The sequence below is a fragment of the Amblyraja radiata genome, chromosome 45, assembly GCF_010909765.2.
Source record: "Amblyraja radiata isolate CabotCenter1 chromosome 45, sAmbRad1.1.pri, whole genome shotgun sequence".
Taxonomy (NCBI): domain Eukaryota; kingdom Metazoa; phylum Chordata; class Chondrichthyes; order Rajiformes; family Rajidae; genus Amblyraja; species Amblyraja radiata.
The window spans coordinates 673,227-690,271 of record NC_046000.1 but is presented as its reverse complement, the minus strand read 5'-3'; the positions used below and the strand labels follow the sequence as shown (position 1 = coordinate 690,271).

The following is a 17,045-nucleotide window of genomic DNA, read 5'->3' as shown; positions in this document are numbered from 1 at the left end:
GTTCTTCTAATTCCCGTTGACTATTTGAGGGTCAGTAATACACCCCCAACATGGTGATCATCCCTTTCTTGTTCCTCAGCTCCATCCATATAGCCTCACTAGACAACATGTCCATAATGTCACCTCTGAACACAACTGTGACATCCTCCTTAACCAACAATGCAACTCCCCCAACTCTTTTTTCCTCATCCGTCTCTCCTGAAGTGCCTGTACCCCGCAACATTGAGCTACCAGTCCTGCCCCTCCCTCAACCAGGTTTCAGTCATGGCTCCAACTTCCCAGTCGCTCGTACGTATCCACGCCCTAAGCTCATCTGCCTTACCCGTCAAGCCCCTTGCATTAAAATACCTGCAGTTTAAACCAACCTTCCTTCCTCGCTCTCCAGATTTTTGCCTATTCTGTCCATTAACCTTTCCCACACCACCATCCATACCAAACTATAGCCTCTCCTGTGCCTCTGTCCTGCATGAGATCCCACCCCCCTGCCAATCTAGTGTAATCCCTCCCTCCTGTGTATGGAGTTGGAATCGTTATGTGCTGTTCTGGTCATCAGACTACAGGAGGAACTGGAATACGCAGGGGAGATTCACCAGGGGAGATTGTTGACTGGGATGAGGCGGAACCTGATAAAGATATAGTAAAATATTATAGGGACAGAGATAGCATGGATAGTGAGAAGCCTTTCCAAGCCTTTCCTGATTAGTTAGGATGTCAAAGATTATGGGGAGAAAGCAGGAGAATGTGGCTGAGAAGGAAAGGTAGATCAGCAAGGATTGAATGGTGGAATAGTCTCAATGGGCTGAATGTTTTAATTCTGCTGCTATGACATAAACAAAGGCATGTGAAACTAGTGAGCATCGCTTCCATGGGAGGACGGAGAGGTTTAGAGGGTACGTGAGGATTATATTTTCATCCATTGGCTGATTGCAATGTGAGACACTGCCTGAGAATGTGGGGGATGCAGGTACACTTTAAACATGTGTAAAGTATCTGGATGAGTGCTTGAAGCATTACGGTGTAGATTGTTACAAAACAACAGATGATTAATGGGATTGGTGCAGAGGGTCCTTGATGGCCAGCATACTGGGCCACACAGACTGTCTCTGTGCTGTACAACTCCATCAGATGTCATTACAGAGGATGCAAGGAGCCTCTTAAAATGGCTGTTGATCAGGAACTGGAAGTGAGGGGAATTCAGGAAAATCACACTCATCATTTAATTGATAGTAATCTAATGCGACACATGAGCAAACATAACATTCTTGCTGACAACCAACATGCATTTAGGAGGCATAGATCATGTGAGTCTTAGCTTATCCTGATGACAAATGACCTGGCCAAGCACCTTGATAGTAACGTAATCACGGATTTAGTTGTGCTGGACTTTTCTAAAGCATTTGATGTCATCCCACACCAGAGACTGCTTCGGAAGCTTGACTTCTATGGTATTCGTTCCAACACGAAATGATGGATTTCCGGTTTCCTGACAAAACGTCTTCAGCGTGTGTGTGTGAACAGAAAGAGCTCCAATTGGCATCCAGTGTTGAGTGGTACACCTCAGGGCACAGTACTTGGCCCACATCTATTTTTGCTTTACATAAATGACATCCATGAAAAAGTCGCAAGTACGACCAGACTATTCGCTGATGATTGTTTGCTGTACCGTCCAATTAAGTCAGCTGTTGATGAAGATGCTCTCCAAAAGGATCTCGATACTATGGTTGAGTGGTCACAACAATGGGGCATGCAGTTCAACCCTTCCAAATGTGAAACCATGCGTGTCACCAGAAAGAGGAATCCAGGCGAAACATCTTACAATATACTTGGTGCCACCCTTGAAGAATCCAAACAAACCAAGTATCTTGGCATCAAATTGCAGGATGATCTGCGTTGGAATGGTCAGACTCATCATGCAACGGTGAAAGCAACAGGTGTCCTAACATTTCTGAGGCGCAACTTTCATCATTGTTCAACTTCTGTCAAGGAGAAGCTGCACTTCACCCTCGTTAGACCTCATTTGGATTACGCAGTTGCAGCATGGGACCCATACACAAATAAAAACATTTCTTCCATCGAACGTGTCCAAAGACAGGCAGCTCGATTTGTTACTAACACCTATGAGAGAGAAGCGATTGTCACCAAACTTCTGAATTCTCTGGGGTGGAACACTCTCCAAGACAGACATGAAGCTCACCGTTTGACCTGTTTTTACAAAATGTTAAATGGTCAGCTCGACATAGATTACAAGACCTACACCAAACCCAAACCAATTTGTCGCAGACAAGGGCAATCGATCCAATTTGTGATCCCAGCTACAAAGACAGATGTGTACAGCAATTTGTTCTTCCCCCGCACAATTAAAGCATGGAATAATCTCCACCCTACTATAGTTACCCAACCAGATGCAACTAAATTTAAAGTAGCTTTTTCTTCCCAATAACACTTTCTGGCTTAAGTCCTCCCTCCACCACCTCCAGTTTAAATTCCATTTGGAATATTTTGGAGGACCAAGAAACCAATAACCAAGAACCAAGGGAATTGTTTACAAACCCCATATTGGAGCTGACACTGACAGGTGATTGGGTCATCTTCTCTTCATCCCAGTGGTGTACAAGAAGCACCTGGTGAGTAGATGGGTGCCTTGTTTTTTAGAAAAAAATAAAAAATAACCAAGCGTACACAGATTGGGGGAAGGTTTCCCCCCTTAAGATAATGAAGGAGGACAATGTTACCTAGGTTTTCTGAAAGGCAATACATGTTTGATCAACTTCATCAATTCTTTGATAAGCAACATGTATTGTCGTTCATGAGGCAGCAGTGGGTGTACTCAGCAGGCATTTGATCAGATGCCAGATCAAAGGTTATTGTGGAAAATAAAAGTTCAGAGATTGGGAGATGACGTGGGTGTGAACAGAAGCGAGTGGACATGAATTAATCTTTCTCTGGTTGCCCACTGACATGAGTGGTATGTCACAGTGATTAATGCCCAGGCCCAAACTTCTTACAATTAATGTGAATGACTTCTCTGACAACCAAAGTTTTGATAACTGAATTACTGATAATAAAGAGAGCTAGGATAGTACTTTGTGAAGGGTACATAAGGAGGATACAATGATCTATATATGTGTCAGGTAAATGGGCAGAGATCTGGCATATTTTATCATCCCCACGTCCCCTTCACTACGTACTTTCCTACTTTGTACCATCCGTAAATTCAGTAATCCAACCTTCATTCTTCAGTGAAGTAATTGAGAGGAATTGCAAGAGGTTTGAGCCCAGACATTGATATATTTCCATTGGAACATGGGTAGAGCATTGGCAGATGGAATGAAATCCTGACAAATGCATTTTAGGATGTAAAATAAAGATGGGTCATTGGCAGGATGCTAAGTTATGTTGATGCATAGACAGACCGAGGGGTTAAAATCCAAAGTTCCTTGAAAATTCCAATGCAGTAGATAGGCTGATGAAGAAAGTATATGGCATCCCTGCCTTCCTATGTCATGGCATAGAATATAATGGATAGGATGTTATGCAGCAACTTTACAAAACACTAGTTAATCCACATTTGGAGTATTTGTGCCATTCTGCCTCTCTTCTCCATCTGTGGCACGAGAAAGGATGTGGTTGTACTGGAGAGAGTATAGAGGACATTCCCCACGATCTGGCATGGACTGGAGAACCTTATCTTAGAGGAACTATTGGAGCCGCTGGTCTTGTTTTTTTCTGCAGTGAAGGAGATTGATTACTGACCAGATAAAAGTATATAAACCAGTGAGAGGCAATGACAGGGTAGAACATCTAAATCTATTTCCCATGCCAGGTGTGTCAAAAACAAGAGAGCAGAGGTTTTCTAGACAGGGAAAGGTTGACATTTGAATCATGGCACCAGAGAGGTTGTGGAATCAGGCACGGTCTGCATGTTGAAGAGGCATTTAGACAGGCAGTCTGAAGAAGGGTCTCGACCCAAAACATCACCCATTCCTTCGCTCCATAGATTCTGACTCACCCGCTGAGTTTCTCCAGCTTTTTGTCTACCTTAGACAGATAGTTAAATAGGCAAGACCTACAGGGCACAGTCAGATGAGATTTATGTAGATGGGCAAAGATGTGGGGATGGACGGAGAGGGCTGAAGTTCCTATTTCTGGGCTGTAGCACTCTATCGCTCTGCAATTGTCCATTTTTGGAAAACGGAAGCATATTGTCTGAATTGTGAGACATGACAGAAATCTGAGATTCAGAGAGTTCTTGGGTTCCTGGTGCCTGATTTTCAACGGCTCATTCGCCAGGTACAGAACCAATCTGGAAACCAAACAGAATGTTATCTGATGAAGGATCTCTGGCCTGAATCATTAACACTGTTTAATCTTTCACAAGGACTGCTTCCCCAGAAACTATGCAGACTGAAGGGCTGACCTCAAAGTTACAGAAAATCATGAGGATTGGAGGGTGGCAAATGTTGTGCCTCTTTTCAAGAATAACAGCAGTGAAAATGCTCGGAACTCTAGGCTAGTGAGCTTAACATCTGTAGTTGGTAAATTACTGGAGAGTATTCTGAGGTATAGGATATACAGGCATTTGGATGGGCAAGGGCTGATTAGGATTAGTCAGCATGGTTTTGTACGTGAGAGGTCGTGTCTCACAAATATGATTGATTTTTTTGAAGATGTGAGCAAAAGGTTTGATGAAGGCTGAGCTGAAGATGTTGTGTACATGGTCTTTAGTAAGGCATTCGAAAAAGGTGGTAGGCTTCTCTGGAAGGTTAGCTCTATAGGGATCCAAGGAGATGTGGATACACAGTCTTTGTCCGAGGGTTTCAGAATCCAAAAGTATTAGGCAAAGGTTTAAGGTGAGAGGGGACAGAGTTAAGGGACAAGTGAGGGGCAAGATTTTTCAACAGAAAGGGATGTGGGCGTATGAGACAAGCTGACAGATGAGACGATAGAGGCAAGTAGAATTAAGGGCCAAAGGTTGGCAAATGTGACACCCTCACGAAGGCCCTTGCTCAGTATGGACGTTGGGCTGAAGAACCGGTTTCTGTGCTTCACAACTCCAGTAAATGCTGCCTGACCTGCTGAACGTTTTCAGTTCTCTCGGAAAGTTTTCGGAACAAATCCCACACGGTCACGGGGAGAAGGTACAAACTCCGACAGACAGCTCCCGTAGTCGTGATCGAACCCAGGTCTCCGGCGCTGCAAGCGATCTACCTCTACGCCCATTTCCTTATTATTCTGAATAATCAGTTTCTTTCAACTTTATATTAAATCCACTTTAATTCTCCCCCCTCTATATAAATCATATGCAGTGCGGATTTACTGCCGAAGCTAAGGTAATTCAGCTCTTCTACACACTGCTTTATCGAGATCTGAATATTTTATGATGTTTGTGCATCCAAGATAAGATAAGATAACCTTTAATGTCATTCAGACCGAAGTCTGAACGAAATTGAAGCAGTCATACATACAATACAATACAATAAAATACAACAATAAACACATATTAACATCCACCACAGTGAGTCCACCCAACATCTCCTCACTGTGATGGAGGCAAAAGTCCTAGGTCTCCAGTCTCTTCCCTCCTCCTCTCCCTCTGCGCTGAGGCGATACCCCCCGGGCGATGTTAAAACCTGTCCCGCGGCTCAAACACCGCGGCCCGGGGTGGTCGAAGCTGCCGCCCACCAGTCCTGCTGACGCAGCCGCTGGTTGGTTTGCCAACCGCCAAGATGGTTGATTTGCACATTGGCACATAGTGTGACAAATCAGGTTGATCTGAGGAGTGAAAACATGGCATCTGTGTGACGTGCAAGTTTATCCCAAGACTGTGTCAGTGACAGGATTGAGTACAGTTGTTGACAAATGCTTTAGTGCCCGACGGCTGCTGGCAGTGGGACTCACTGGGAACTTGTGTCATGGCCGTGCTGTTGATGAGAAGCGACAACTCTGATGTCAATGTGAAGACATGTTGGACATGGTGGAAAACTCAGCAGGTCAGACAGCATCTGTGGAAAGGGAAATGGCTGACATTTTAACTGACATGCTTGATTGGAACAGAGGAAGAAAGAAATGTGTCTCAGCAGCAGAGAGGGCTGGGAGGGCAGTGGGTGGAACAGAGTGAAGTTCGCTGATAGTTGCACCAGGGCTACTCAGTTGTTAATCTAGTGATGCAGGGGGCTGGGATCCACAGTGACTCTGATCAGGTGGACTATGTAGAAAATGGGACAGTGAAATCCAGTGGGATGAGTAGACAGAGACAGGAGGGGAAACTCGCGAAGGGCCGGTGGGGTTAACTGCATTTACTTGAATGAAAGGAACCTCATGGGTAAGATGGGTGAGCTGGGATATCCTGGAGGGATCGACTCATGGAACTTTATGGTTAAAACTTGGGAATAAGAAATGGACAATCACTATGATGGGATTATACTGTCTGCCTCTCAATAGTCAGCATGCATGAGGAGACCAGACATGTACGCTGAATGAGGAAGGATGTGAAATCAATGTGTTTGTAGTCGTGGGTAATTTTAACTGTTGGGTGGGGGAAAGCAGTGATGTTGCAACAGAAAGCAACATCCAGGTCTGTGCTACTAGGACTGGCTCTGTGGCACAGTGGGGATGAATGAGACCAGTCAGGCGACAGTGATAGGATACTTGATAGTCAGGGGAAAAGAAGAAAATTCTGTGAGGATAGGAAGAGGAAGATGGGACTGATGAATGCATAACTGAAAAGTTGGAGCAGGGAGTCAGATTATTGGATTATAGGGATCTTTTCTGCAGCAGCAGTGACCTGCACAAGAGGGACGGGTTACACCTGAACTGGAGGGTGACCAATATTCTGGCAGGTAGCTTTGCTCAGGATACCAGGGAAGATTAAATCACATTTATTTCAGTAAATGTGACCGGACAAATTAGATCGTCGAACACTGGACGTGAATAAGTACATGGGATTGGGATATTACAGCCGCTGCAGAAATATAGTCAATAGAAGGTTGGGCTGGTAGCTTAAAGTTCCAGGGTACCAGTGCAATAGGCGAGAAGAAGCAGGAGAAAGAGAGGAGAGGTAGTTGAGTTTTTGATGAGGGGGAACATCACGCAGTTATCTAAGATGAAAGTATTGAGGATTTATGAATGGAACATTGAAATATGGGGGTGATCTTGTTGGGAATTAGAGCAAAATGTAGAAAGATTGGAGAGAGTTCCAAGAATAACAAAGGCTGTGAAGTGGATTTTATGTTTCTGGATATAGACTAGGATTGAGGCTTAGAGGAGGTGGGCAAAGCTTAAACTATTCTTGTGAAATAGGGCAAGTGTCTGAAATGTAGGTGGGAGGCACTTTAGTTCTATTTGTGTTAATACAGTTATGTAAAAACACAGAACTGCTCCACAAGCTAAAGTTATAAAGTTATTCTGTTGTGCTGCAGCAAGTAAGAAATTCATTGTTCTTTCTGCGACATCTATACTATTATTAAAATTCTCAAAATGAGTTGTTGGCCTGCATTGTACTTGAAATGGAAATGAAATGGTTTGTTGGCCTGCGCTGTGCTTGAAATGGAAATGAAATGAGTTGTTGGCCTTGCACTGTGCTTGAATTCATGTTGTTGGCCTGCCCTGTGCTTGAACTCAGTTGTTGGCCTGCACTGTGCTTGCTCCAAAGGTCACGCTCATTTCGGAAGTCCCGCTCACTCCAGACTTCCTGCTCAGTGGAGAGGTTGCGGTCATTCAGGAAGTCCTGCTCAGTGGAGAGGCCACGCTCAACCACATGAGTAGATTCAAGAGAGTTTTACTGTCATATATATGTTGTGTGTGAGTGATGGAGGGTGTAAGTGTGTGTGAGAGATGGAGGGTGTGTGTGAGATTGGGGTGTGTGTGTGAGCCCACCAGCCGTGAGTGAGTGAACTATCAGCCGTGGTGGGCTGGCGCGCACGCGCGCGCACACACACACACACGCAGGCACGCCTGAGCGAATGAGCTGCCAGCCCAACAGGCCTGAGTAAATGAGCTGCCAGCCCACCAGGCCTGAGTGACTGAGCTGCCAGCCCAAGAATCCATTCGCCCCACAATGTCCATACAAGCCTTCTGGAAACCTGTCCCTTCAGCCCACAACACCCATACTAGAGCTCCAGAAAGCCCCCTCCCCACTGGCCACCAATATTGGAATTGGTGGAGAGGTGGAATATTGCGTTGGGGGACCAGCCCTCCCATGTGAACATGGGACCCAACGGGTCCCACTTAGGATGAAAATAAAACACTCTTGACTCTTCTACATGACCAGTGAAAGTGGATTGGGAGCAGCGGCTAGAGAGGGAAATGATCTGGTGTGTGGGAAGCATAAACAGTGAGGGAGTACGAGGTCGGAGTCAGCAGGTCCCCGTGAGATAAATAAGCAAATGTGCTTACCTTGGTTTAGTTCTAACTCTCTCTCCATCCCTCCCCCACCCTAATTCTCTGACTAGCTTCAATGTCCTTCTGATAATTTTACTGATTTTATGATTCCTTGTCACCTTAGCTAACAATGAACCATTCTACATTTCCTTATCATCGTCTGCTTTGAACTATAATTTTACCCCACAATATCTCCAGACTCCCTTTCCCCTGACCTTCAGTCTGAAGAAGGGTCATGAGCTGAAACATCACACATCCTTTCTCTCCAGACATGCTGTCTGACCTACTTAGTAGCTCCAAAATTTAGTGTCTATCTTTGATGTAAACCTGCATCTGCAGTTCCTTCCAACGCACCTAATCTGCTGTAGTCTGGTCGACTGGTACATTCTGAATGGGCCAGACAATACAACTGAAAGAGTAAGGAAGATAGATGGCAGGCAAACTTGGTCAGACTGATATCAACACGAGGATTCAGCATAGAGTCCTACATACTGCATTGTGCACAGGTGATAGATGATGTGTTGTCCCTTGAGCTGTGGAACATTTCTAGAATTAATGAGTCAGAGCCTTATAGCACAGAAACAGGCCGCCTGGTCCACCTTGGCCATGGCAATCATGTCTGCATTCTGGGTCAGTTCCACTTGCCCACATTTGACCCTCAGCTTCTAATCCCTTCCTATCCCAATTTTGGTCAAAATATATTTTAAATATTGTAATTATACCTGTTTCCTCAGCAGCTCATTCCAGATATGAACTACTCTCAGTTAAAATGTTGCCCTGATGTCCCTTTTAAATCTCTCTCTCTCACCTTGGGCCAATGATTCTTGTTTTAGAATCCTTTATCCTGGGGAAAATAAACTGAGTGTTGAATATTCATGCCCCTCATGATTTTTCACTTTATTTAGGTCACCCCTCGACCTCCTATTCTCCCAAATCAATCCTTGCCTATCCTGCCTCTCCTTATAATTCAAACACACAAGTCCCCGAAACATCTTGGTAAACCTCTTCTGCACCATTTCCAGCATAATGGCATCCTGCTACAGCTGAGCAACTAGAACTACACACACTATTCCAGGTGTAGTCTCACCAATACAAAGCTGCATCATGATATCCAAATATTTGTATTCAATACCCTTCCCATTGAAGGCAAGTATGGCAAAGCCTTCACCACACCATCCATCTTACGATGTTCTAGAAACCATGCACCTGTAATCCGAGATCTCTGTTCTGCAACATTCTCCAGGGTTCTACCATTTATTGTGCAAGTCCTACCCTGGATTTGCATATCAGTGTGCAACACCTCACATTTGTCAGAGTTAAATTATATTTGTCATTCCCCACCAAACCAAACTTCCTGTGTATGATGTGCACAGCCTAAAGTTGGCATTTAATACCATCATCCTCTCCATGCTGGTTACTAAGCTCTCAGGTCTGGGTCTCTGCGCATCCGTCTACAATTGGATCCTCGAACTGATTGTGGACTTAGGGAGGGGTAGGATAGGGACTCACAATCCCGTTTATATCAACGGGACGATGGTGAAAAGGGTCAAGAACTTCAAATTCGTGGGCGTGCATATTTTCGAAGATCTTTCCTGGTCCCAGCACACTGATGAAATAATAAAGAAAGCACATCAGCGCCTCTACTTCCTGAGAATATTACGGAGAGTTGGTATGTGAAAGAGGACTCTCTCGAACTTCTAAAGGTGTACAGTAGAGAGCATGTTGCCTGGTTCGGCAACTTGAGCAACCAGCAACGGAAAAGAATGCCCCTTCTCGCTCACAGAGTCTCTCACCTGTTTTGGGCAGAATTTCTGGCAGTTTCCTACCAGGCCTGAGTGACTGAGCTGTCAGTCTACCGGACCTGAGTGACTGAGCTGCCAACCCACCAGGCCTGAGTGACTGAGCTGCAAGCCCACCAGGCCTGAGTGACTGAGCTGCCAGCCCAAGAATACATTCGGCCCACAATGTCCATACTATCCCTCTGGTAACCAGTCCCTTCGGCCCAAAACACCCATACTAGCGTTTCAGAAAGCCCCCTCCCCACTGGCCACCAATATTGGAATTGGTGGAGAGGTGGAATATTGCGTTTGGGGACCACCCCTCCCGTGTGAACATGGGACCCACCGGGTCCCACTTCGTCTAGTATCCCTATAAACCTTTCCTATCCATGTAAATGTAGTGTCACGCCAAAGATACTGGAGCTTGGTGTGACGCGAACGTAGGCTGTGGAAGCGGCTTCTGATTGGGGGAGCGAGGGATTGCAATGTTTCACCGCAGATATCCAATCAGAAGGTTTATAGCGAAGTGTGATTCATGTCACCGACCACCCAATGATGATCCGCTCCTGCTCCATCCCTCATTAGCATAGGGTGACGCCGCTGCCTATATAATCCGCGCTCCGACTCCGAGCTGGTCACTTCCGTGTTTGAAATCCACCGAGGAAATGCCTGATCCTGCGAAAACCAAAGATGCTGTAGGATCTTTGCCGAAAACAGCCGCCAAGAAGGAAACAGCCGCCAAGAAAGGCGCAAAGAAATCTTTGCCGAAATCCGCAGGCAAAGGGGGCAAGAAGCGCAGGAAGTCGAGGAAGGAGAGTTACTCCATCTACATCTACAAAGTGATGAAGCAGGTTCACCCGGATACCGGCATCTCCTCCAAGGCCATGGGCATCATGAACTCGTTCGTGAACGATATTTTCGAGCGTATCGCGGGCGAGGCTTCCCGCCTGGCGCATTATAACAAGCGGGCGACCATCAGCTCCCGAGAGATTCAGACCGCCGTGCGACTGCTTCTTCCCGGGGAGCTGGCCAAACACGCCGTGTCGGAAGGGACAAAGGCGGTGACCAAGTACACCAGTTCCAAATAAAGATCCACACATTGTTGAGAAAACACCCAAAACCCAACGGCTCTTTTAAGAGCCACCCACATTTTCGCAGAAAGAGTTGTACTAATGTTTCGACGTTGAATCGCAGCAGAATTGTTTCAGGATATTTTTGTTTGGCGAATTATTTTACATTCTGTTTAGTGATTAAATGTTCCGATGTAAGCGGGATATTCCCGGTATCCATGTTGCGTTCCTGTCCATCAAACAGAAGTAAAACTCACGTCAGCTTGTCCCAGTTATCATAAGCCAGTCAGAAGAAGGGTTTCGACCCGAAACGTTGCCTATTTCCTTCGCTCCACAGATGTTGCTTCACCCGCTGAGTTTCTCCAGCATTTTTGTCTAACCAGTCATCATAAGTTATGCCCACGGCCAGCCGATTAGTGCTGTAGTTGCTGTTTTATTGTCTTCATCTCTGTAAGTGTACTGAATTGCATTTCCACTCGGCAATTCGTCCAGTCTTTCAAGGAGGAACATTTCACAGTCGCCCATAGTCCGATTTTTGTGAAAATGAATCAGACGATAATCCGACACCGTTTACATAGTGACCGATCGCTAATTGATGCCGAGGATCATTTTTTGTAATCAGTTACCGGCCCAAATAAATCGTATATTAAATGTGTTGTGCTGTATTGCCCGGGGTTCAAGGTGGTCAACAATCAAGAGTATTTAATTGTCATATGTACCGTGAACGGAACAATGAAATTCTTACTCGCAGCAGTATAATTAACATCTTAACGCAATGCACTTACATAAACAATGATAATCAAAAAAGCAATGATTATGTGATGTAGCAAATTGTATTGACATACAGATTTATAGTTTGGCGGCTATTTCAAAGTTCGAGTTTTGGAGGAACTGGCAGTTATTTTCAGCGCTTTTCTGTTGTGGGTTTTGATTGGTAGATAAAACAGTTCTGTGATTGGGTCATTCTTCACACCAATGAGATCATGTCCTTTTTCACCAATCACCAGCGGTTCTCTGGATTCCTCAAACAGGTATAAGAAAGGCGAGTCTGTGATCATTTTCTCATTCTGCGTGTACAAAACATCAGGAGATGTCTGGACGAGGAAAAACCAGCGGCAAAGCTCGGGCCAAGGCCAAGTCTCGCTCGTCCCGGGCTGGACTGCAGTTCCCGGTCGGTCGTGTTCATAGGCACTTGAGGAAAGGCAACTATGCTCAGCGGGTGGGTGCAGGAGCCCCTGTCTATCTGGCTGCTGTGCTCGAGTATCTGACGGCTGAAATCCTCGAGCTGGCCGGCAACGCGGCCCGGGACAACAAGAAGAGCCGCATCATCCCCAGACATCTGCAGCTGGCCGTCCGCAACGACGAGGAGCTCAACAAGCTGCTGGGAGGGGTGACCATCGCTCAGGGCGGTGTGTTGCCCAATATCCAGGCCGTGCTGTTGCCCAAGAAAACCGGCGCAGCGAACAAGTAAGCGAGAGAAACTCAACATAGTGACCCAAAGGCTCTTTTCAGAGCCACTCACCATGTCTGTGGAAGGGCAGATCATCGATTATGTTTAGTGCGGGACAAGTGTTCCTTGTTGTCGAAAACCGACTACATTGAGTTGTCTACACGGTGGCGGAGCGGTAGACCAACTGCCTTACAGCGCCATAGACCCTGGTTCGATCCTGACTACGGGCGCTTCCCTGTACACAATTTGTACGTTCTCCCCGTTTCCTCCCACACTCAAAAAACGTCCACGGTTGTAGGTTAATTGGTTTGATATAAATGTTTTAAAATATATGTTTTTCAAACATTTGTAGGATAGTGTTCATGTGTGAGGATCGCTAGTCGGTGCGGACTCGCTGGTCCGAAGGGTCAGTTTCCGCGTTGTACCTCAAAACTAAACATGAAGCAGCGGTTGGCTGATGCGGGAACACACATTTAGGCAGATATTCCTCAGAACATTGGCAGCGACCTACAGTAAGAGATCCTCCTCGAAACCAACTCCGTTTCCCTCTCACCTACAGAACAATTAATGCAGCAACACTAAGATCGACTCAAAGGTTTCTCTACGAAAACAGCGACTGATATCCAGCCTCGGGCAGAGCTGAATTCCGTCAGTTTCGCTAGTGGATCAGTAAAACCGCACCGCATACGATTTATGGGGACATTAAAATCGATATGAATTGATGGAAACGATATTATGATAACATTTGCCTCTGTTCTTGTTTGCACTGAAATTGGCCGGCAATCACACTGCAGTCTTTTCTCCGATTGACTGAGCTCCGACCGCCGGAGAGAGGAGAGAAGCAGCGAGAGCTAGTATTGGCTGGAAGTAAGAGAGTAAAAGGGAAAGAAGATTTAAAAAGAGCGCCAAAGGCCCAGGTTCAAGTTATTTACTAATTAGCCGTAAATTAGTGAATTAGGTGTGTCTGTCTGTCTGTCTGTCTGTCGTGGAGGGTGTGTGTGTAATCAACAAATAGTACAAATAATATAGTATTTCGTTATGTTTAATAGCCTGATGGCTGTCAGGAAGAAGCTGTTCTTCAATGTGGATGTTACAGTTTTCAGTTTACAAAAGTCGGACTCCAGAAGTCGGGCATAAGTCAGCCCACAAGCTGTGATTCAGTCTGAAAGTCCAGAGGCCATGAGTTGGTCAGTCAGTCCAGACACCATGAGTTAGTCCCAAGGCAGTGAGTCCAGAGGCCATGAGTGGGTCACTCACTGCCCCCCCCCCCCCCCCCCCCCCCCCCCCACTAGCATCACCACCTCAAGACGCTGCCCTCCGCCTAGCTATAGGATGCTCCCCCTCCTGAAGCCGCCCCCATCCATCGCTGCAGGACACCCCCTCCCTCATCAGCCCACGAGAGCCCCCGCCTGAAGCCGTTCCCCTCTCCTCGGCTGCAGGACGTTTGCCACCCCCGGGGTGGAAGATTGCAACCTTCACGTGGTCCGCCCTGTTTCGACTAATGCAATCAACTCGATGTGCACAAACAGAAGATCAAATAGGACAAGTTGTCCTACAACTTTAGGCTGTGCACACAACAGGAAAGAAGAAGCCACCCCCCACCCCACCCCGACAGCCCCGCCTCAAAAAAATGTTTTGCACAAAAGCTTCAGTGAGTCCAGAGGATTGAGAATTACAACAAATTACAACCGCTCAATCTCTCTATATTAAAATTGTCTCTTTTTTTAATCAACAGCAAATAGCCATCAAGAGGCAGTGGGCAGCAGAACACAACAAGATATAACAATCATTCTCATCTTTAATTGTTCTTATATTTTAAGAGTAATTCACAATTTAAACTTTAATAAATCATTTTACCACTTTTCATGCATGCGTGTTCTTCATCACAATGGGAACCTAATAGGCAGGAATGGCTGCTCTGGGAGATCCGCTAAGATTGCATGGGGGGAGGTTGTAGGGAGATGGACTGAATGTGTGGGGGGGGAAGGGGAATGGCAAGGAGCAGAGTGGGGGGATGAAGGGAAGAGGGGTGACTGAATGAACTGCCAGCATACCAGGCGTCAGTGACTGCACTGCAAGCCCACCAGCCTTGAGTAAGTGAACTGCCAGCCCACGAGTCGTGAGTAAGTGAACTGCCAGCCCACCAGCTGTAAGTGACTGAACTGCCAGCCCACCAGCCATAAGTGATTGAACTGCCAGCCCAATAATCTATTCAGTCCACCCTCTCCCCCTTCTCTCTCACAGTCTGTCAGCTGTTTTGGGCAGAATTTCTGGCAGTTTCTCAGCTGCCAGCCTGGCAGGTCCGAGTGACTGTACTGCCAGGCCTCAGTGACTGAGCTGCCAGCCCAATAATCCATTCGGCCCACAATGTCAATACTAGCCCTCTGGAAACAAATATCTTCGGCCCACAACACCCATACTAGTGCAACAGAAAGCCCCCCCACTGGCGAACAATATTGGAATTGGTGGTGAGCTGGAATATTGCTTTGGGTGACCAGCCCAACTGGTCCCACTTAGTCTAGTACATTATAAATGTGTGGATGTGGTTTAGCCACTGCACCCTTCACTTGATCCCGATCCATTTACAATACAGACTGCGAGTGAATTAATTATCTGATAGGAGTTTCTGGGAATGGAACCTCCCATTAATTTCACCTGGTAACCATTCAAAACAAATACGATTCATGGAACATAACAGCGGTTGGATTTTTATGCAAAGGGAATTAGGTTATGGACAGGTTATTATTCATAAACCGGGGTCAAATCCGCACTTAGGTGTAAAAGTTGGTTCAGTGAAAGGACCGAGAACTTGTAGTGATCTTGATAAGAAGAGATTTCAGGGGACTTACAACACAGGAGGTTACAGTTAATACATCATGTTCACCACAGCAATTAAACCACATCAACAGCAGTACCTTGTTCATATTAGTCTGCTCTATATGTAACGTTGTGGGTGAAATATTTGGAGACAGAGACAAGCTGAGAGGGAATAAGAAGATAAAGTTTCCGTGTCAGTGCAGAGGACGGGAACGTAACAGCGACACCAGGACTGTGAGAAGAACCGCAACATTTAGAACTCAATGGAGGAGGACAAAGGGGTTAATTAAGAGGGTGCAAAAAGAGCATGAATGAAAGCTTGCGGGAATATAAAAACAGACTGTAAAAGCTTCTTTAGATATGTAAATAGTATCAGATTAGTGAACACAAATATAGGTCCCTAAGATGCAGAGACAGATGAATTTATAATGGAGAAACAAGGAAATGACAGAACAGTTAAATGAGTTATTTAGTTCTGTCCTCACTATGGAAGACACAAACAATCTTCCAGAAAAACTAGGGGACCGAGGATTTAATGAGAGGAAGGAACTGAAAATAATTCACATTAGTCAAGAAATGGTGTTAGTAAACCGTTGGGACTGGAGGCAAATAAATCCCCAGGGCGTGATGGTCGACATCCCAGCGTACTCAAGGAGGTGTACCCCAGAAATCATGGATGCATTGGTGATCATTTTCCAATTTTCACTCGACTCTGGATCAGTTCCTTGTACTGGAGGGTAGACACTGTATCTCCACTTTTTTGGATGTTTTCAAGAGAGAGTTAGATTTTGCTCGTAGGGCTGAAATAATTAAGGGATATGGGGGAAAAAGCCGAAACTGGGTACTGATTTTAGATGATCAGCCGTGATCATAATGAATGGTGGTGCTGGCTCGAAGAGCCGAATGGCCTTGTGCTGCACCTTTTTCTATGTTTCTCACTTAGGTAGCTCCGGCATTCTCTTTCGCTCTATCCCTCCCCCACACAAGACGCACTAGCTTCTTAGCTAGGAATGGCCTGTTAATTTTACCATTGCTTCTATTTTGCATATCTTTCATTCATTGTTCTTTACCTTTCCATATCGCTTGTTTCCCTTTTCCCTAACCAGCCTGAAGAAGTGTCTTGACTTGAAATGTCAACCTCTCCAGAAATGCTGCCTGTGCCACTGAGTTGCTCCAGCTTTTTGTGTCTATGGACTGGGCAGTGTTCATCCATTTGTCCAATCATCTTTGATTCTGGTCGTTCTAGTTGCTGAACTAGGCCATGATGCAATTATAGAAATTAAATAACGTATTTGTTGGCATACTGAATTTCCCCAGACTTAGAAGTAGAAACATTGATGCACTTTCTTTCTGATTGCATCAATGTGCTGGGGCCAGGACAGATCTTCAGAAATATGCATGCCCAGGAATTTGATACAGTTGCATATGGATGTGCAGAGACCCAGTTCCCTGAGCTTGGTCTTAGACTGTGGCTGATTTCCCTTTGTCCATCTCCCTGCTGTCAGTGCTGGAGCTGTACTGGGCAGTCTCCATGCAGTTCTGAGATGGTTT

At 45.7% G+C, this 17,045-nt stretch overlaps 2 protein-coding genes across 2 annotated transcripts; both read left to right on the top strand.

The window, feature by feature from the left end:
• Positions 1-10,807: 10,807 nt before the first annotated feature.
• LOC116968510 (histone H2B-like) lies at positions 10,808-11,304 on the top strand. Its single transcript, XM_033015277.1, has one exon. The coding sequence runs from the start codon at positions 10,823-10,825 to the stop codon at positions 11,243-11,245; it is 423 nt and encodes a 140-aa protein (XP_032871168.1). The 5' UTR covers positions 10,808-10,822; the 3' UTR covers positions 11,246-11,304.
• An 849-nt stretch (positions 11,305-12,153) lies between these two features.
• Positions 12,154-12,779, top strand: LOC116968549 (histone H2AX-like). The gene has a single exon (XM_033015318.1). It carries the CDS (start codon positions 12,318-12,320, stop codon positions 12,696-12,698), a length of 381 nt encoding a protein of 126 aa, XP_032871209.1. The 5' UTR covers positions 12,154-12,317; the 3' UTR covers positions 12,699-12,779.
• The last annotated feature ends 4,266 nt before the right edge of the window (positions 12,780-17,045 follow it).

Bases quoted from the DNA above. Each gene is read 5' to 3' on its own strand.
- LOC116968510 (XM_033015277.1), top strand. From the start codon at position 10,823: ATGCCTGATCCTGCGAAAACCAAAGATGCTGTAGGATCTTTGCCGAAA.
- LOC116968549 (XM_033015318.1), top strand. From the start codon at position 12,318: ATGTCTGGACGAGGAAAAACCAGCGGCAAAGCTCGGGCCAAGGCCAAG.